This window comes from Oncorhynchus nerka, linkage group LG25, assembly GCF_034236695.1.
Source record: "Oncorhynchus nerka isolate Pitt River linkage group LG25, Oner_Uvic_2.0, whole genome shotgun sequence".
Taxonomy (NCBI): Eukaryota; Metazoa; Chordata; class Actinopteri; order Salmoniformes; family Salmonidae; genus Oncorhynchus; species Oncorhynchus nerka.
In genome coordinates this window covers 50,638,926-50,660,488 of record NC_088420.1, presented here as the reverse complement: position 1 = coordinate 50,660,488, position 21,563 = coordinate 50,638,926, and the positions used below count along the sequence as shown (strand labels likewise).

The 21,563-nt window shown below is 45.8% G+C and overlaps 2 protein-coding genes across 4 annotated transcripts in view; one reads left to right on the top strand and one right to left on the bottom strand.

The window, feature by feature from the left end:
* The window catches only part of immp2l (inner mitochondrial membrane peptidase subunit 2), a 150,172-nt gene that overhangs the window by 17,488 nt on the left and 111,121 nt on the right, over positions 1-21,563 (bottom strand). The gene's annotated exons all lie outside the window — the stretch shown is intronic.
* Positions 1,382-20,990, top strand: LOC115109639 (leucine-rich repeat neuronal protein 3-like). The gene is made up of 2 exons (XM_029634822.2): positions 1,382-1,622; positions 17,972-20,990. The coding sequence occupies exon 2, from the start codon at positions 18,343-18,345 to the stop codon at positions 20,452-20,454; it is 2,112 nt and encodes a 703-aa protein (XP_029490682.1). The 5' UTR covers positions 1,382-1,622; positions 17,972-18,342; the 3' UTR covers positions 20,455-20,990.

The window sequence follows — 21,563 nt, the reverse complement described above, 5'->3', positions numbered from 1 at the left end:
TCTGGATCGAAAAGGAGCTTAGGTGGTGGCCGTGGCATGGGGCTTGGCAATTGGCGAGGTCGACATGACTGAATTTTTTTGATTATTTTAGAGGCCCCCATCTTGGCGGTGTAGAGATTTTTCTACATACTGAAGCCAATTTCTGCACACAACCCTAAGATCACCATGCACAATGCCAAGCGTCGGCTGGAGTGGTGTAAAGCTTGTTGCCATTGGACTCTGGAGCAGTGGAAACACGTTCACTGGAGAGATGAATCACGCGTCACCATCTGTCAGTCCGATGGAATAATCTGGTTTGGGCGGATGCCAGGAGAACGCTACGTGCCCGAATGCATAGTGCCAACTGAAAAGTTTGGTGGAGGAGGAATAATGTTCTGGGGCTGTTTTTCATGGTTCGGTCTAGGCCCCTAAATTCAGTGAAGGCAAATATTTACGCTACAGTATACAACAACATTCTAGACGATTCTGTGCTTGCAACTTTCTGGCAACAGTTTGGCTAAGGTGAGGTCCATACATAAATGGTTTGTTGAGATCGGTGTGGAAGAACTTGACTGGCCTGAACAGAGCCCCGACCTCAACCCCATCGAACACCTTTGAGGTGAATTGTAACGCCAACTGTGAGTCAGACCTAATCGCCCAACATCAGTGCCCGACCTCACTAATGCTCTTGTGGCTGAATGGAAGCAAGTCCCCGCAGCAATGTTCCAACATCTAGTGGAAAGCCTTCCCAGAAGAGTGGAGGCTGTTATAGAAGCAAAGGGGGGACCAACTCCATATTAATGCCCATGAGTTTGGAATAAGATGTTCGACGAGCAGTCCACATACTTTTGGTCATGTAGTGTACCTTATATCTGGCTTTAGTCTTTTAAGTTTACACTGATTGAACTTAGGCGTTCCGAAAAATCTCTTAGGAGGCCCGCTCAAGGTTTTTTACCAGTCAAATTGCCATGGTTAGAGGTTCCAAGCCTGTTCTTTCCATTCTGCTGCAGGGAGGGTGGTGTTGCCATGGCAACTAAAGACTTGTTTGCCACAACACCTTTTTTCAGGTGTTTTCAGCAAGGAGCAACAAAGTTATCACATTTTTAAGAGTCCACATGATCGCAGAAACAGACTCAGCCGCACGAATACCCGAATACCCGAACGTCCCGTCTTCAGTGAGCTGTTGGTTCCAAAACGTTTCTGTTATTAATGACAGTGGAGCTGGCAGCAGCAGGGCAGAGTGATGGTTGATCAGCTGAGTGATCTGCTCTCTAACCGCAATGGAGAAACGGAGGGATAGACAGGGAACAGTGCCCGCCCCGTCGCTCTGCTCTGTACCCAGCATCTTTAACTTAACAGAGCCTCCCTCTCTCTCTCTCTCTCTCTCACACACACAGTGGAACAGCATCAGAGCTGGAGCTACCCATCTCTCCCTCCCTCTCCCGTTTCTCTCTCTTTCCCTCTGCCTCTCACACAACGAAAGGAGAAGAAGACTATTGGACTTGGAAATAACCATGAAAAACCGGCTGTGATCTGAGTCTCACGGTGTCACGCTGGACTGCTGCTCTAAAACATGGGTCCCAGCCATGAGGTGAATACCTGCTGCCGCTCAATACAGTATGTGAGGGTGCTCACTCCCGCGGGTAAGTTACTAATCTCTCTCGCCTATGTGTATGAGTCATATGTGGTTGGTTGGGGGGGGGGGGGGGACGACGACGACGACAGAGGTCTGGTTTTCAGTGTGGCACTGCGGTAGTCCTTGAGTGTGGAGGGAGTTTGCAGCAGAGAAGGCAGAGGGCACAGCCTATAGTTATGTGGGAGGCTTGGCTGAGGGGGAGGATTGAGGAAAGAGAAAACTGCTCAGTCCAACACGGGCTTTTGTTGTTGATACTTTATGCACGGGTTGGATGAATACGTAGGCGCCGCAGAGGTTTTAGAGAGGGAACTACCTGTTATTTGCGCCGGGCTTTCCCTTCTGGTGACATTTTGATTTTCTGGTGTATTTTGAAAGCAAATGAGACAGATGTGGGTTTCAGGCTGGAGCAGAATGGACGTGGTGTCCTCTCGGCAGCATCGCTCTACAGGTACATTTGAGAAAAAGAACAGCCCTGAAGTATACTCGCCTCTGTGTGTCCGTCAGGGCTTGAACAGATAGGAAGACAAGACAGGGAATCTGCCGTCAGTAGAAAAGACCAGAATATAACGAGGTAAACCAGTAATAAGCCTCAGGTAAAATAGAACCCCCTCTGTTTTCAGTGAAAGCACATCATAACACATAAATACTGGATGTGTCTAAAGTTAAACACTATTTGGCTGTGTGTGCCAAGAGGAGGAAGATATAGGATTTCTACGAGGATTTATTTAAGATTTGTTAGCGTCTTTAAGGAATCCAGGTGAGGTAGGTCAATATGAGGCGAGCGCTGGAGTGCTGGGAGTAATCCTCTAACCATCGGAAAAGACATTCCCACCACTGCCTGCCTAATTTACCAGAACGGCACACGCTCCCCCCTCCATCTCCATCTCTCTCCCACTCTCTTTTCCCCCTCTCCCTCGTTCCCTCTCCGTCTCCCATCACTCTGGCTGTATTTAGGGCTTGTTCATAATTAAACATCATCATACTGAGGCATCTTTAGGGAGCAGCAGACCTCATTCAGCACTGTCACAACATTAGCTACTAAATGGGGTCAGAATTAGCCTAATCATGCATAATACAAATGCCTAAAAATGCAGCAATATCACGCTGAATATCCTGGCTCTGCATATATTTAAAGAAGCAGTCGTCATACAGTAGTCCTCTATGGCCATCCTGCTTTCCCAAGGGTCTCTATGTAGACCGGTGGGGGAGATGAATCCACAAGAGAACGCAATACTAGCGCTTTACACGTGTGAGAAAAAAAGTGAAAGTGTACACGGTCAATCTCTGATGTCAGTCTTAACAGACCGCACTAAAGCAAAACACTATCCGAGTGTCAGGCTGCACAGAAACAAGTGAACGAATAGGATGAATAGGTGGCTACAAGATACTGTAACCTCACACGCAACACCATTCCATGCTAGAATAATGGCGGTAATGTTTGCATCTCTCAACAGACACTACTGTATATTGAGTTTATCCCAAACATAAAATGCAGGCGAATTGAAATGATGTGAGATGGCAATACTATGAGACGTGAATTATTTATGATAGGCAGTTTCAATTCGTTACTGGAATCTTGACTTGATATCCACATGCAAACCTCAAACTCCTGTGTAGCCTACAGATGTCAGGTCTTAATTTGACCCATTTCGTTGCAGGAGGATTTGAATTAATATTGAATATTTAGAATTTGCCGCCAGGGGGCAGCTGGGAGCAGTGTTTGAAGGCTGTACAATGTAGTACCGTACCTAGGCTACGATTTGGTGAGGCCGTCACGAACCAACCTTCTATCATCAAGTATTCCCACGGCTTGCTAGAGCATTGTGAACTGCCGTAGATGAGTGGTCTTTGCAGCATGCTTTGGCTCCGAGCATCATGAGTTCGCTCTCAGTGCTAGGCAATCGTTTTGATACTTCATATGAATGGAAACTGTGTAGCCTACTGATATTTAACTTTTTTTGTGTGTCATTTAGCAGATACTCTTATCCAAAGCGACTTAAATGATTTACATTTTCCCTTACTGGTCCCCCTTGGGAATCGAACCCAAATCCCTGGCGTTGCAAGCACCATGCTCTACAAACTGAGCCGTCCTGATTTAGGTTATCCATTAAACACTACTGTCTTTAAAATAAATGGCGTGGCTGTGGATCTAAAGATCGCGGAAAAGTCGGATCCACAGCCACGCCATTTATTCCTGAAGCTTCTGCGGAGGTGTATATTCTCTACTTCACGCGTAGAGAACAGGTTACTCAGGCGAATAGTGCTTGTTTAATTTGTTCAATTATTTACATCACAGCTGCATCAATGTCTGCAAGATCACAGTCACATAACGATCACAGTATTCTACATAACAGAACCAAATACGGTATAATAGCATAGTATAATGTTACTGTAAGACACAAAAAAAAAAACACAGCATTTCTCTCTCTCTCGTGGCCAAAACTCAACAGCGCGGTGCCACTTAGCCAAATACACAGGTAGGCTGTGCTACAGTTTATCACCATATCTCACTGTAGGCTACATCATTCACAACACGATAACTCAAGATCTAAATGCATGTCCCCGTCAAACTGATTTAAATCAAATGGTTACGACAGGGCCTTCGGAAAGTATTCAGACCCCTTGTCTTTTTCCACATTTTGTTACGTTACAGCCTTATTAAAAAATGTCCTCAATCTACACACAATACCCTATTAATGACAAAGCAAAAACAGGTTTTAAGAAAGAAATGACTGAAATATCACATTTACATAAGATTTCAGACCCTTTACTCTGTACTTTGTTGAAGCACCTTTGGCAGCGATTACAGCCTTGATTATTCTTGGATATGATGCTACAAGCTTGGCACACATGTATTTGGGTAGATCTTCTCAAGCTCTCTCAGGTTCGATGGGGAGCGTCACTGCACAGCTATTTTCAGGTCTCTCCAAAGACGTTCGATCGGGTTCAATTACAGTCTCTGACTGGGCCAGTCAAGGAAATTCAGAGACTTGTCCCGAAGCCACTCCTGCGTTGTCTTGGCAGTGTGGTTAGGGCCGTTGTCCTGTTTGGAAGGTGAACCAACCTTCGCCCCCAGTCTGAGGTCCGAAGCGCTCTGGAGCAGGTTTTCATCAAGATCTCTCTTTACTTTGCTCCGTTCATCTTTCCATCGATCCTGAATAGTCTCCTAGTCCCTGCCGCTGAAAAACATCCCCACAGCATGATGCTGCCACCACCATTCTTCACCGATGGGATGGTGCCAGGTTTCCTCCAGACGCCAGCTCTAGGAAGAGTCTTGGTGGTTCCAAACTTCTTCCATTTAAGAATGATGGAGTCCACTGTCTTCTTTGGGATCTTCAATGCTGCAGACATGTTTTGGTACCCTTCCCCAGATCTGTACCTTGACACAATCCTCTCGAAGCTCTACAAACAATTCCTTCGACCTCATGGTTTGGTTTTTGCTCTGACATGCACTGTCAACTGTGAGACCTTATATAGACAGGTGTGCCTTTCCAAATGATGTCCAATCAATTGAATTTACCACAAGCGGACTCCAATCAAGTTGTAGAAACATCTCAAGGATGATCAATAGAAACAGGATGCACCTGAGCTCAATTCCGAGTCTCATAGCAAAGGGTCTGAATACTTATGTGAAAATGTGTTTTTTTGCTTTCTCATTATGGGATACTTTGTGTAGATTGATGAGAAAAAAATGAATTTAATCCATTCTAGAATAAGGTTGTAACGTAACAATACTTTCGGAATCCATATGCACTGTATGCAGATAATGTATGAAAGTTTCACCAGTAAAATTTTGAATTAACATTCTCGATTGTATGCGGTGGTGTCTTTTGTCTTTCGGTAACAATATACTATGCGATTATATTTGGTTCTGTATTGTAGAATACAATCATTATGTGATCTTGCAGACATTGATTCAGCTTTGACCTAAATGTATTAAAACGAGCACCATTCGTCTGAGTAGCCTGTTCTCGACATGTACACATGCGCAGAAGCTTCTGGAAGCTCCGGATCTTTTTGTCCAGAAGACTAAGATCCTGAAAAAGTTGGATCCTCAGCCACGGACTAAAATGAAAGTGTCTGGTATGGTAATTTCTTATCAAGATCGGGGGTAAAATATCCCTGGACTGTCCAAATCTAGTCAATCGGGGGGAATGAGTTATTTGAGCCAGAACTGTGTGGGCCTATATACTGAGCGTACAAAACTTTAGGAACACCTGCTCTTTCCATGACATGGACTGACCAGGTGAAAGCTATGACCCCTTATTGATGTCACTTCAAATCAGTGTAGATGAAGGGGAGGAGACAAGTAAAAAAAAAAAAGATTTTTAAGCCTTGAGACAATTGAGACTTGGATTGCGAATGTGTGCAATTCAGAGGGCGAATGGGCAAGGCAAAATATTTACGTGCCTTTGAACGGGGTATGGTAGTAGGTGCCAGGCGCAATGGATTGAGTGTGTCAAGAACTGCAACGCTGCTGGGTTTCTCACGCTCAACAGTTTCCCGTGTTTATCAAGAATGGTCCACCACCCAAAGGACATCCAGTCAACTTGACACAACTGTGGGAAGCATTGGAGTCAACATGGGCCAGCACCCCTGTGGAACGCTTTCGACACCTTGTAGAGTCGAATGCCCCGACAAATTGAGGCATGTTCTGAGAACAAAAAGGATGCAACTCAATATTAGCAAGGTGTTCCTAATGTTTTGTACACCCAGTGTATGTGCGCCCCAGGCCACGATTGAACTCGATTTTCACACTTCATTATGTGACAATGGATAGACTACAGAATATGAACACATATGGCTCCACTGGTCCAAATGACTAGACTGCCCCCACATGGATAGAAAGAGAACTGTGGGTTTCATGAGGCTCATTTGAATTTCCTGATGCGCACAAACATTTTCCACGACAAAAGATTGATCAAGTTAAGATCCGACATCTGTACCAATGCCTTGTCAGAGCCAAAGACAGATTTAGACTAGTGTGAAAACAATCAATTCATTTATGAAAACCTTGCTTAATTAATAAAGAAAATAGCCAAATGGAAACCACGCCACACGACCTACCTATCCTACAAAATCCCCACTATGGGAATATCAATATACCGTAGCACATGGATTCATGGGCTAAACAAAGATTGATTTGATACACTGGGAAAACTCATTCCCAGCAGGTATGACTCGGATTCTGAAGCGCCATGCATTTTTCAGTCAGCGCAGCAGAGTAAATCCTACCTGGGCCTGTGGAAAGGGAATGGTGACATCTAACACCCCAAGCATTTCCAGTTAATGTATTGCATTAGGTATTAATGCAATGATCGGTCATATTGTTAGCTTAATCCAAAGTGAAAAATGTACATGTGGCTAGTCCATTGCACCACACAAAACGTATTGATTTAAGGGTTACACATACAAATAACAGGCAGTTCATGTGTACATGTGCACCTTACTTGTGTGTGTGTCTGGTGTGCGCACGCATGTGTGCTTGTGTGTGGCAGTAGACCATAGGAGATGGGGTGGGTAGGTAGGAGGAAAGGGCTGGTAGGACACCGTGGGGAGCTGACAGCTTAACACCGATCCCTAATGAATTGTTGACTTGCTGATTATTTGCAGGCGGCGTTGAGCAGATGTGAGAGGGAAGCTCTCCTCTCCAGATTACATTATGCATGGGTACCACACAATAGGCTGGCCTAATAAATGTAGTCATACTGCTAATGCTAATGACAGGCACATTTCTAGCATAGCTAATGCAGGTTTTCATGGCAGGCTGCGCAGGCAAAACATGTTGTTGTTGTCGTTGACTTAGGCTACATAGCAGGCTGTGATATTGTAGCAGGCAGCACTGTACGGAAAAACAGGGGAGCAGGTCACGTTGAAGGAACACAGTTTTAGCTGGGACAGATTTAATGGTTAATCAATGAAAAGACATGGGGGTGGGGGCCATAGACAAAGAGGGGCACTTAGCTCACTCCGCCCACCCCGAGGCATCAGCAGCATGCACACGGCCAGGCTGTGGCCTCTTGATGTAGTTAAGACTCTAACATCCTACACAACAGAGAGGTGCTGAGAGATGGAGAGGGATCAATAATTCCCTTGGGTGCAGAGAGGTGGGAAGGGTATGACCGAGCGCATGGTCGACTGTGTAACACAGAACAACAGAGCGCATGGTCTGTCGATGGAAAGACCACAAACAGGCTCCCAGCTGGGATACACAGTGTCTTCAGAAAGTATTCACACCCCTTGACTTAACAACATTTTGTTGTGTTACAGACTGAATTAAAAAATGTCACTAGCCTACAGTACACGCAATACCCCATAATGTCAAACTGGAATTGGTTTTAGACAGTTTCACAAAATGAAAAGCTGAAATGTCTTGAATTAGTACGCATCAACCGCTTTGTTGTGACAAGCCTAAATATGTTCAGGAGTAAAAATGTGCTTAACAAGTCACATAATAAGTTGCATGGACTCACTGTGTGTGCAATTATATTGTTTAACATGGTTTTTCAATGACTGCCTCATCTCTGCACCCCACACATAGCTATCTGTAAGATCCCTCAGTCCAGCAGTGAATTTCAAACACAGATTCAACATCAAAGATCTTTTTTATTTTACCTTTATTTAACTAGACAAGTCAGTTAAAGAACAAATTCTTATTTTCAATGACGGCCAAGGAACAGTGGGTTAACTGCCTGTTCAGGGGCAGAACGACAGATTTGTACCTTGTCAGCTCGGGGATTCGAAATTACAACCTTTCGGTTACAAGTCCAACACTCTAACCACTAGGTTACCTGCCGCTCCGATCAGGGATGTTTTCCAATGTTTCCAATGCTTTGCAAAGAAGGGCACCTATTGGTAGATTTTAAAAATATATATTAAAAAAAAATAATAAAAAAAAACATATATATGGGTGTATTGAATTTCCCTTTGAGCATGGTGAAGTTATTAATTACACTTTGAATGGTGTATCAAGACATCCAGTCACCACAAACATACGCAGTTGCCGGAGTGGAAGGAAACCGCTCAGGGATTTCACCATGAGGCCAATCTTTAATGACTGGAGAAAACTGAGGATGGATCAACAACATTGTAGTTACTCCACAATACTAACATACAGTGCTTTCGCATTGAGACCCCCCTTTCCCCACATTTTGTTACGTTACAAGCCTTATTCAAAAATGTATTAAATCGTTTTTTTTTCTTAAAAAATCTACACACAATTGACACTCAATTCCCCATAATGACAAAGCAAAAACAGTTTTTTAGCAAATGTAAAAAAGTTAAATAATTATCACATTTACATAAGTATTCAGACCCTTTACTCAGTACTTTGTTGAAGCACCTTTGGCAGCGATTACAGCCTTAAGTCTTCTTGGGTATGACGCTACAAGCTTGGCACACCTGTATTTGGGGAGTTTCTCCCATTCTTCTATGCAGATCCTCTCAAGCTCTGTCAGGTTGGATGGGGAGAGTCGCTGCACAGCTATTTTCAGGTCTCTCCAGAGATTTTCGATCGAGATCAAGTCCGGGCTCTGGCTGGGCCACCGAAGGACATGACCCGAAGCCACTCCTGCGTTGTCTTAGCTGTGTGCTTAGGGTCATTGTCCTGTTGGAAGGTGAACCTGCGCCACAGTCTGAGATCCTGAGCGCTATGGAGCAGGTTTTCATCAAAGATTTCTTTGTACTTTGCTCTGTTTATCTTTCCGTCAATCCTGACTAGTCTCCCAGTCCCTGAAGAACATCTCCACTGCATGATGCTGCCACCACCATGCTTCACCGTAGGGATGGTGCCAGGTTTCCTCCAGACGTGATGCTTGGCATTCAGGCTAAAGTGTTCCATCTTGGTTTCATCAGACCAGAGAATCTTGTTTCTCATGGTCAGCCCTTTAGGTGCCATTTGGCAAACCTCAAGTGGGCTGTCGTGCCTTTTACTGAGGAGTGATTTCCACCTGGCCACTCTTCCATAAAGGCCTGATTGGCGGAGTGCTGCAGAGATTGTTGTCCTTCTGGAAGGGTCTCCCATTTCCACAGAGGAACTCTGGAGCTCTGTCAGAGCGACGATCGGGATCTTGGTCACCTCCCTAACCAATGCCTTTCTCCCCCGATTGTTCAGTTTGGCTGTTGATACCCTTCCCCAGATATGTGCCTCGAAACATTCCTGTTTCAGAGCTCTACCGACAATTCCTTCGACATTGTGGCTAGGTTATTGCTCTGACATGCACTGTCAACTGTGGGACCTTATATAGACAGGTGTGTGCCTTTCCAAATCATGTCCAAACAATTTAATTTACCACAGGTGGACTCCAATCAAGTTATAGAAACATCAAGGAGGACCAATGGAAACAGGATGCATCTGAGCTCAATTTAGAATTGCATAGCAAAGGGTCTGAATACTTATGTCTGTCTGTTTATTATTTTTAATAACTTTGCAAAAAATGACAAACCTGTTTCACTTTGTCATTATGGGGTATTGCATGTAGATTTTATTGTTTCAGAAGAAGGCTAACGTAACAAAATGTGGGAAAAGTCAAGGTGTCTGAACTTTCCAAATGCACTTTAATGACAGTGTGAAAAGGAGGAAGCCCGTACGGAATACAAATATTCCAAAACATGCATCCTGTTTTCAATAAATCACTGAAGTAAAACTGAAAGATGGCTGTCTAGCAATGATCAACAACCAACTTGACAGATCTTGAATACTTTAAAGAAAAAAAAGTGCAATATTGTACAATCCAGGTGTGCAAAGGCCAGAAAGACTCACCCTGTATTCACCTCCAAAGGTGATCCTCACTTGTATTGACTCGGGTGCGAATACAGATATTTCTGTATTTCATGTTCCGTAAATGTGCAAATGTTTCTAAAAACATATTTTCACTTTGTCATTATGTGTGTGCATTAAATTCATTTTGAATTCAGGCTGCAACACAACAAAATGTGGAATAAGTCAAGGGCTATGAATACTTTCTGAAGGCACTGTAGCTAATTGGTAGTATATTAAGAGGAGGGGAGTTGCAGTCACATAGCCAGTTTGGTGACTCTGTCTTTTGGTCTTATAATGTGATTCATCCGTTCTCCAGGGGGCTAGATAATAACACACAGATATTATGGGAAAATCCTTACACTTAAAATGTTCACATGACCAGATCCCCTTGGCATACTGTTTATCATAACCCCTGTCACTGCGACCTGCTCCTCATCACTGCTAGCCTGAATGGATTGTGAATAAAACATGGTGGAATGGGACCACTTTATGAGATGTTTACCACATAAGGAGGTGGATGGAAGGAATTCACTGCACTGTGGCCTCACAGCACAGAGCCCATTTCACTGTATGAAAAGGCACATCAATATTTTAGGTGCATCTCAACCCCCTTCCTTTCTGCCATACACCCATAATCCATTTGGAGAATGTCAATATTCAGCACTTAAAAATGCTGTGGCATGCAACCTCGCAGGGTTAAATATAGTACAATCATTTAATTGTGAGGTAGATCACTTTTATATAGCTATAACGCTTTCCCAGCTATTCTTTGTTAGCATGCTAGCAACTTCACACATTGTTGTCGTAAATTGCAGCCCAATTGTTAGAGCATTGTGCTTGTAACGCCAGGTTCGATTCCCAGTAACCACCCATATGTAAAATGGATGGATAAAAGTGTCTGATAAACGGGATTTATTATTAGAACATATTCTTCTCCCTTTTATAAGTAACAAACACAATTCCATTTTTTGTAGTCTGAAGTGATTTTTGTAAGTGTGCTGTATTTTGGTAGAGTTGAGGTTTATTTAAAGAATGCTGCCTTTGCACTGCCCAACTGCAGCATTTGGTACTTGGTAATGCAATGCACTCTACTAACGGGCATGCGGCTGACTGAGTGGACTTTTCCCTCTGTTCCCGCACCACAAATGGCTCCACAGACGTCAATTGTTTCCCGTTACCTCAACCTCATGGCCACAACTCCTACTTCCATGCACTGTTAAAGAGAAAACAGGTGTTTCTTTCCTCTGTTTGATCTGCTGAAACCGATTCTGGGACAATGTAATCGCAGCAATTCAGAGAGGCAATGTCATCTCAGAGAGAGAGCGAGCGAGAGCGAGAAGAGGCACATTAAATAAGTGTTCTGCTGTTGCATCTTGAAACTACTCTGCGGCATAAGTGAAATCACTAAGGGAGCTTAAATACGATGAATAACTGGACAATACGTTATAAAAGGTGCATGGTGTCGCCAATGTGAAAACACAAGCAAGCAGTGTTGGCTACATCATGACGGAAGAGCATATAACACCACTCAAGCCTCCATTTGATCTAATTGAGAGTGGAAGGTATGTAAAACAGCCCCAGGCGCATTTTTTTTTTTTTTTTGGAGGAAATGAGCATCCAGCTTCGAGGGAAAAAAAAAAGAAGAAACAATGGCGATACATACTCTGCTGTTCTATTGCGCGTGTAATGATGTCAGAGGGGGGGGGGGGGGGGGACAGTGTTCTTTGTTTGAAGTAACGTCTTTGTTGTTGCAATACCACAAACGGACGTGTCAGTTTCACCGCTATGGATTCAAGATGAAATAACTAACCGGGAAATCAAATCAAATCAAATTGATTTATATAGCCCTTCGTATATCAGCTGATATCTCAAAGTGCTGTACAGAAACCCAGCCTAAAACCCCCAAACAGCAAGCAATGCAGGTGTAGAAATGCTCGTGAGCGTCGCGGAAGCAAACAGGAGTACTTCAATTAGCCTTGTGTGAGCCTCTCTAGAGTCAGTCGACTCTTAGTTAACCAAGGAGTATCCAATGAAACCATTTCCTTCTTCAAAACCAGAACAAAGGAGTCGGAAAACGGTCATTGCAAATGACAGCTAGCACTACCACACTTAACTCGCTCACTGTCTCTTAGTATTTCTTTCAACACTTAACATAAAAAGCTTTGAAATAAAAACACCAAATGTGTGTGAATATTCAACATGTTGTATAATATCAGACATGGAGCAGCTTGGACAAAATCTGTACACAGGTCCTACACAGATGGTTGAGCAGGAGACCATTAGGCACAAAAAAAATTCTTCCACCACTTGGTTCCACCTGCGTGTGTTGACTGACTGCCATAAACAAGCTAATATAGGCACGCTCGGTCATAGTGCATCTTCCTCAGCAGCCTTGCTCGTATAGCCTTATAGACAGCTTCCTCTACCATGGCCCACAGAGCCTTGGGCTTCTGCCCTCAAGGTCCTAAATGAATCAAAACATCAATATGTGCAGTCGACACAAGCAAAACCCGATTCAACTCATCATAAATATGCAATAGGGAAGAAGAGTCACAGAACAAGACCTGTGGCAAGCTTCGGAGCTATTTTGGCAGAATCTGAAATGCCTTGAGGTCAGCTAATTGGGCAGATTTGTTGCTTCTCAAGACCGTTTTGCATGGTTGATTGGGCTGCCCGACCAGAACACCGGTGTCGTATGGACATGCCTGCCAACCGGAGACCTGACACGATCGTGTCGCCGGCGGTAAACTAACGTGGCATTTTTTCCCCCTCCCATGATTTGATTTCAAGTAGAATAGCAGCCTACACAAGAAATAACTCATATTAAAAACCATCTAGATGTCACCTGGATATATGCACATACAGTCTACTCAATGAGGAGGGCATGAATGGCAACAACAACGGGAGACAATGCCCCTTCGGTAGTTGTGTGGTAAGAAACAGAAGAAGAAACACACATCCACTACTTTCCTTTCCACACACCCACTACTTTCCTTTCCACACACCCACTACTTTCCTTTCCACACACCCCCACTACTTTCCTTTCCACACACCCCCACTACTTCCCCCCCCCCACTACTTTCCTTTCCACACACCCACTACTTTCCTTTCCACACACCCACTACTTTCCTTCCCACACACCCACTATTTTCCTTTCCACACACCCACTACTTTCCTTCCCACACACCCACTATTTTCCTTCCCACACACCCACTATTTTCCTTTCCACACACCCCCACTACTTTCCTTTCTACACACCCCCACTACTCCCCCACTACTTTCCTTCCCACACACCCACTATTTTCCTTTCCACACACCCCCACTACTTTCCTTCCCACACACCCACTATTTTCCTTCCCCCCCCACTTTCCTTTCCACACCCCCCACTACTTTCCTTTCCACACCCCCCCACTACTTTCCTTTCCACACACCCACTATTTTCCTTTCCACACACCCACTACTTTCCTTTCCACCCACCCACTACTTTCCTTTCCACACACCCACTACTTTCCTTCCCACACACCCACTACTTTCCTTCCCACACACCCACTACTTTCCTTTCCACACACCCACTACTTTCCTTTCCACACACCCACTACTTTCCTTCCCACACACCCACTACTTTCCTTTCCACACACCCACTACTTTCCTTTCCACACACCCCCACTACTTCCCCCCACTACTTTCCTTTCCACACACCCACTACTTTCCTTTCCACACACCCACTACTTTCCTTCCCACACACCCATTATTTTCCTTTCCACACACCCCCACTACTTTCCTTTCTACACACCCCCACTACCCCCCACTACTTTCCTTTCCACACACCCACTACTTTCCTTCCCACACACCCACTACTTTCCTTTCCACACACCCCCACTACTTTCCTTCCCACACACCCACTATTTTCCTCCCCCTCCCCCCCCACTACTTTCCTTCCCACACACCCACTATTTTCCTCCCCCCTCCCCCCACTACTTTCCTTTCTACACCCCCCACTATTTTCCTTTCCACACACCCACTACTTTCCTTCCCACACACCCACTATTTTCCTTTCCACACACCCACTACTTTCCTTTCCACACACCCCCACTACTTTCCTTCCCACACACCCACTATTTTCCTCCCCCCACTACTTTCCTTTCTACACACCCCCACTACTTTCCTTCCCACACACCCACTATTTTCCTCCCCCTCCCCCCCACTACTTTCCTTTCTACACCCCCTCACTACTTTCCTTTCCACACCCCCCACTACTTTCCTTCCCACACACCCACTACTTTCCTTTCCACACACCCACTACTTTCCTTTCCACACACCCCCACTACTTTCCTTTCCACACACCCCCACTACTTCCCCCACTACTTTCCTTTCCACACACCCACTACTTTCCTTTCCACACACCCACTACTTTCCTTCCCACACACCCACTATTTTCCTTTCCACACACCCACTACTTTCCTTTCCACACACCCCCACTACTTTCCTTCCCACACACCCACTATTTTCCTCCCCCCTCCCCCCCCACTACTTTCCTTCCCACACACCCACTATTTTCCTCCCCCCCCCCCACTACTTTCCTTTCTACACCCCCCACTATTTTCCTTTCCACACACCCACTATTTTCCTTTCCACACACCCACTACTTTCCTTTCCACACACCCCCACTACTTTCCTTCCCACACACCCACTATTTTCCTCCCCCTCCCCCCCACTACTTTCCTTCCCACACACCCACTATTTTCCTCCCCCTCCCCCACTACTTTCCTTTCTACACCCCCCCACTATTTTCCTTTCCACACACCCACTACTTTCCTTCCCACACACCCACTATTTTCCTTTCCACACACCCACTACTTTCCTTTCCACACACCCCCACTACTGTCCTTCCCACACACCCACTATTTTCCTCCCCCTCCCCCCCCCCACTACTTTCCTTTCTACACACCCCCACTACTTTCCTTCCCACACACCCACTATTTTCCTCCCCCCTCCCCCACTACTTTCCTTTCTACACCCCCTCACTACTTTCCTTTCCACACCCCCCACTACTTTCCTTTCCACCCACCCACTACTTTCCTTTCCACACACCCACTACTTTCCTTTCCACACACCCACTATTTTCCTTTCCACACACCCCTATTTTCCTTTCCTCACACCAACTACTTTCCTTCCCACACACCCACTACTTTCCTTTCCACACACCCACTACTTTCCTTTCCACACACCCACTATTTTCCTTTCCACACACCCACTATTTTCCTTTCCTCACACCAACTACTTTCCTTCCCACACACCCACTACTTTCCTTTCCACACACCCACTATTTTCCTTTCCACACACCCACTATTTTCCTTTCCAGACACCAACTACTTTCCTTTCCACACACCCACTACTTTCCTTCCCACACACCCACTACTTTCCTTTCCACACACCCACTACTTTCCTTTCCACACACCCCCACTACTTTCCTTTCCACACACCCACTATTTTCCTTTCCACACACCCACTATTTTCCTTTCCACACACCCACTACTTTCCTTTCCACACACCCCCACTACTTTCCTTTCCACACACCCACTATTTTCCTTTCCACACACCCACTATTTTCCTTTCCACACACCAACTACTTTCCTTTCCACACACCCACTACTTTCCTTCCCACACACCCACTACTTTCCTTTCCACACACCCACTACTTTCCTTCCCACACACCCACTATTTTCCTCCCCCTCCCCCCCCCCACTACTTTCCTTTCTACACCCCCACTATTTTCCTTTCCACACCCCTCTACTTTCCTTTCCACCCCCCACTACTTTCCTTTCCACCCCCCACTATTTTCCTTTCCACACACCCACTACTTTCCTTTCCACACACCCACTACTTTCCTTTCCACACACCCCCACTACTTTCCTTTCCACACCCCCCCACTACTTTCCTTGCTACACCCCCCACTATTTTCCTTTCCACACACCCACTACTTTCCTTTCCACACACCCACTACTTTCCTTCCCACACACCCACTATTTTCCTTTCCACACCCCCCACTACTTTCCTTGCTACACCCCCCCACTACTTTCCTTTCCACACACCCACTACTTTCCTTCCCACACACCAACTACTTTCCTTTCCACACACCCACTATTTTCCTTTCCACACACCCACTACTTTCCTTTCTACACCCCCCACTATTTTCCTTACCACACACCCACTATTTTCCTTTCCACACCCCCCTACTTTCCTTTCCACCCCCCACTACTTTCCTTTCCACCCCCCCCACTATTTTCCTTTCCACACACCCACTACTTTCCTTTCCACACACCCACTACTTTCCTTTCCACACACCCACTACTTTCCTTTCCACACCCCCCACTACTTTCCTTGCTACACCCCCCCACTATTTTCCTTTCCACACACCCACTACTTTCCTTTCCACACACCCACTACTTTCCTTCCCACACACCCACTATTTTCCTTTCCACACACCCACTACTTTCCTTCCCACACACCCACTATTTTCCTTTCCATACCCCCCCCCCCCCCTACTTTCCTTTTTCCCCCCCCACTACTTTCCTTTCCACACCCCCCCCCACTACTTTTTGCCACCCCCACTACTTTCCTTTCCACACACCCACTACTTTCCTTTCCACACACCCACTACTTTCCTTTCCACACCCCCCACTACTTTCCTTTCCACCCACCCACTACTTTCCTTTCCACACACCCACTACTTTCCTTTCCACACACCCACTACTTTCCTTTCCACACACCCACTACTTTCCTTTCCACACCCCCCCACTACTTTCCTTTCCACACCCCCCACTACTTTCCTTTCCACCCACCCACTACTTTCCTTTCCACCCACCCACTACTTTCCTTTCCACCCACCCACTACTTTCCTTTCCACCCACCCACTACTTTCCTTTCCACACCCCCCCACTACTTTCCTTTCCACCCACCCACTACTTTCCTTTCCACACACCCATGCTGTACTCCGGTCGCCATATTGAGCTGCAGCTACCACGTTCTCCATGGGTGGTTGTGTGTAACAGAGAGAGAGAGTTGATGTGTGCATGTGAATAGTTAATATATTCATGGCAGAGAGAAATTCAGCTAATTGGGGAGTATGGTAAAACTGGGGGGGTTTACTGCTGTGAGCAAGATATGAATCGCTGTTTAAAAATTCAGATCTTCCAGCAGATCTCTTGCCCTTCAGTGATATTGAGTGACTCCAGTGCTATTGTGTGCATCCCAAATGGAACCATATTCCCTGTAGTGTTTCGACTTTTGACTAGGGCCCATGATGCTCTGGTCAAAAGTAGTGCACTATATAGGGAATAATGGTGCCATTTGGAACGCATCCATTATTAGTCTCCAACTTATCAAATAATATATATATATATATATATATATATATATATATATATATATATAGGTCAAGTCAACCATAACTTCTCATTTTGATGGCAAAGTGACCGCAATAAAATCAAATGAGCACTGAATGTGTCAATATTCCTGAATGTCAATACATGCCTCAGTCTCTCAATAATGCCTTGTTGTACTGAGCTGATTTTTTCTGTCCACTTTCTCCCCAGATGGAAATTGACACGAGGAGCGACAGTGATTGAAGATAACAATGATGGAAGACAGAGTGATCCAGCCCAAGCCAGAGCATTCATCCTCAACCCTTCCTTCGCTTCACCGTCCGGCCATCTGAAGGATACATTGACCTTCACACATCCAGCTTGCCTGACAAACTGGAGCAGGGTACATTGAAAGGTTGCTCCTCTCCTCTCTGCCAAGGACGAAACGACTACAACAGGGCCAAAGCTTTGGGGACCAGGTGACAGCAGAAATCTGCTCTGTCTGGCCACGGTAACAAATGAGCCTTTATTTGTTAAGTTAACAGTGCTAACATCAGACTCCATAAGGACCAATTACTATCTGAAGGGAATAGTGGGCCAAGATGAAGGAGACTGCGTTTGTGGCTTGTTTGTTAGCGGAGCTAGCTCTGACTGCCTTTGTTCTGGCCTCAGAGGGGGGCACTGCTCATTGCCCTGCATTGTGCCGGTGTGAGATACGACCCTGGTTCTCTCCCAGCTCTATTTATACAGAGGCTCCCACGGTGGACTGTAATGATTTAGGCCTATCGACACTGCCAGAGAAACTGCCCTCAGACACACAGGTGCTATTGTTACAGACCAACAATATCATCAGCATCGAGAAACCTTTGGATTACCTGGCTAATGTCACAGATATAGACTTATCCCAGAATAACATATCCTCTGTGAGCGATGTCCGTCTGGGTCCTCTTCCCCATCTGCTGTCACTGCACATGGAAGAGAACTGGGTTCCGGCCTTATCAGATGGCTGTCTCCCGTCCCTGCCCAACCTCCAGGAGTTCTACATCAACCACAACCTGATCTCCTCCATCAGTCCTGGGGCCTTCCAGGGGCTGGGGAGGCTCCTGCGGCTCCATCTCAACTCCAACCGTCTGAGGGGCATCAGCAGGGAGTGGTTCCAGCCACTACCCCGCCTGGAGATCCTGATGATTGGGGAGAACCCCATCGTCCAATTGTCAGACATGAACTTTAAGCCCCTGGTCAACCTACGCAGCTTGGTTCTGGCCAGGATGAATATGTCCGAAATCCCGGACAACACTCTGGTCGGCCTCGACAATCTGGAGAGCATCTCGTTTTTCGACAACCTGTTTGTCAGAGTCCCCCAGGCTGCTCTGAAGAAAGCCAAGAACCTGAAGTTTCTGGATCTCAACAAGAACCCCATTGAGCGGATTCAGAGAGGGGATTTTGTGGACATGTTCCATCTCAAAGAGCTGGGCATCAACAGCATGCCTGCACTGGTGTCCATTGACAGCTTCGCCCTGAACAACCTCCCAGAGCTGACCAAGATAGAGGCCACCAACAACCCAAAGCTGTCCTACATCCATCCCAACGCCTTCCACAAGCTGCCGAGACTTGAGACGCTGATGCTGAACAGCAACGCCCTCAGCGCTTTGCACCGCGGCACTGTGGACTCCCTGCCCAACCTGCGCGAGGTCAGCATGCACAGCAACCCCATCCGCTGTGACTGCGTCATCCGCTGGATCAACATGAATCAGACTGGAGTACGCTTCATGGAGCCCAATTCCCTCCTCTGCGTGGAGCCGCCTGAGTACCAGGGCCAGCACGTCCGCCAGGTTCACTTCCGGGAGATGACCGAGATCTGCCTCCCACTCATCTCACCTGGGAGCCTTCCAGATCGAGTCACGGTCGGGAGAGGGAGCTTGGTGACGCTGCACTGCCGGGCATTTGGAGAGCCGGAGCCAGAGATCTACTGGGTCACCCCCTCTGGGGACAGAGTCCTGCCCAACAGTGTGTCTGATAAGCACTACATGCATCCAGAGGGGACCTTTGAAATCTATGACATTACAAAGCGTGAGGCAGGACTGTACACCTGTGTCGCTCACAATCTTGTTGGCGCAGACCTTAAGTCTGTGTTGGTGGTGGTTGACAGATACTTTCCACATCCTTCTGTTAACGCTTTACATATATACGTTAGATCAGTGCAGCCCAACTCTGTTTCAGTGTCTTGGGATAATACTCACGGTGGTCTTGTATCCAATATAAAGTGGTTCACAGTGGCAAATGCTAAGCACCCCTCCATGGCACACACTGCGAGAGTACCATCCGATGTGAAGGAGTACTGTCTCACCCACCTGAACCCCTCCACCCAGTACCGGGTTTGTGTGGAAGTCATGAGCATGCAACTCGGACACAACAGGGACTGTATCAATGTCACCACAAAGGGACTGGCTCACCCCGTAGAGAGCAGGGAAACGTGGAACACTGTGGTGATGGCTGCCTGTGCTGTGCTATTCATTGTGGTCGCTGTGGCTTGCTCTCTCATATACACATCTCTGCAAAGCCAACAATTTTACAGGAAGTTGATGGTGGACCAATCTCAGTCATTGCTCAGTCCTAGCATCCGCCCCGGCCCCGCCTCTTCTCTCACGGAACTCTGTGTGGCTGGAGTCAAGGTGAGGGCGACAGTGATAGACTTGCCAGAAAACTCCATGTAATGTAAGAAACGTCCTTGAGAAGGAAAATTAATGTTCTGGATTTTAAACAAGGTGAAATAGTGATGGACACAGAACTATGTTGATTCGTGCCCCCTCATTTCGTGACAATGACAGGACACCACGTTCTGAAACTCCTGGAACACGATGGAATCAGAAGCCGGAGCCCTCACGCTTAAATATTTAACCAGCTAAACTCTGACCAATAGACTATTTTATACAACAAATTTGTGTCGTTGCGGAAAAAACTTTCACAGACCGGTATCTAGATTGTGATATACGTGGCTACTGGTCTGTCATTCATGAAGTGCAACTGGAATAAAGCAGAGCACAAAGACTGTTGTCTCTCTCTGTTATGGCTTTGTGCTTTATAACGCCTTGTGGAGATGTCTTTGTGGTCCACAATGAGGAATATTTCCTGTGCTGTTTAATCAACACTCAATGATCATCATTAAGAAATACCGCTCATATACAGTTTATAATGGAAAAACGTGTTAGATTAGTAGACAATAACAGTGTATATGATGTAAACAATTTTATGATCACGTTTTTCATTAAAAACAGTACATTGTAATTGTAATTATGAAAGACCCAACTTCAAGGATGATTTGCTTAGGACAATCTGAATACGATATTGGGATACTCTGAAAGTAAACAATCTAAGCTCCCTTCAACAATAACATTCAGTTGTCCATGAAATGGAAAATGTTATAATTCATAAATATGAGTCCCATAAATCTTTCCATGTCACGGTCTAAACATTGCAAGAGAAAAACAGAGTGATGTAGACAAACACAATTACTGGGACTGCCCTTGAAGGCGGACATTTTAACATTGTTACCAAAATGCAATCTCAGGCAGGAGGACGTGTTTTGTCAATGACCTGGGAGTAGGAGTGTGTGTGTGTATACACACACTGTACTCTGTGTGTGTGTGTGTGTGTGTGTGTGTGTGTGTGCGCGCGCGGCATCAGAAAAACCCATTGACTTTGAACTGCATTATATTCTCTTTCATTAAAAATCCAATATGGATTCCTAACACAAACCTCACAGAGGTGATGAATAGGCGACACATGCGGACTGATGGGGAGCATTTATCAGAGGGACTCCACC

Excerpts from the sequence above, each read along its gene's own strand:
- LOC115109639 (XM_029634822.2), top strand. The coding sequence starts at position 18,343 with ATGAAGGAGACTGCGTTTGTGGCTTGTTTGTTAGCGGAGCTAGCTCTG.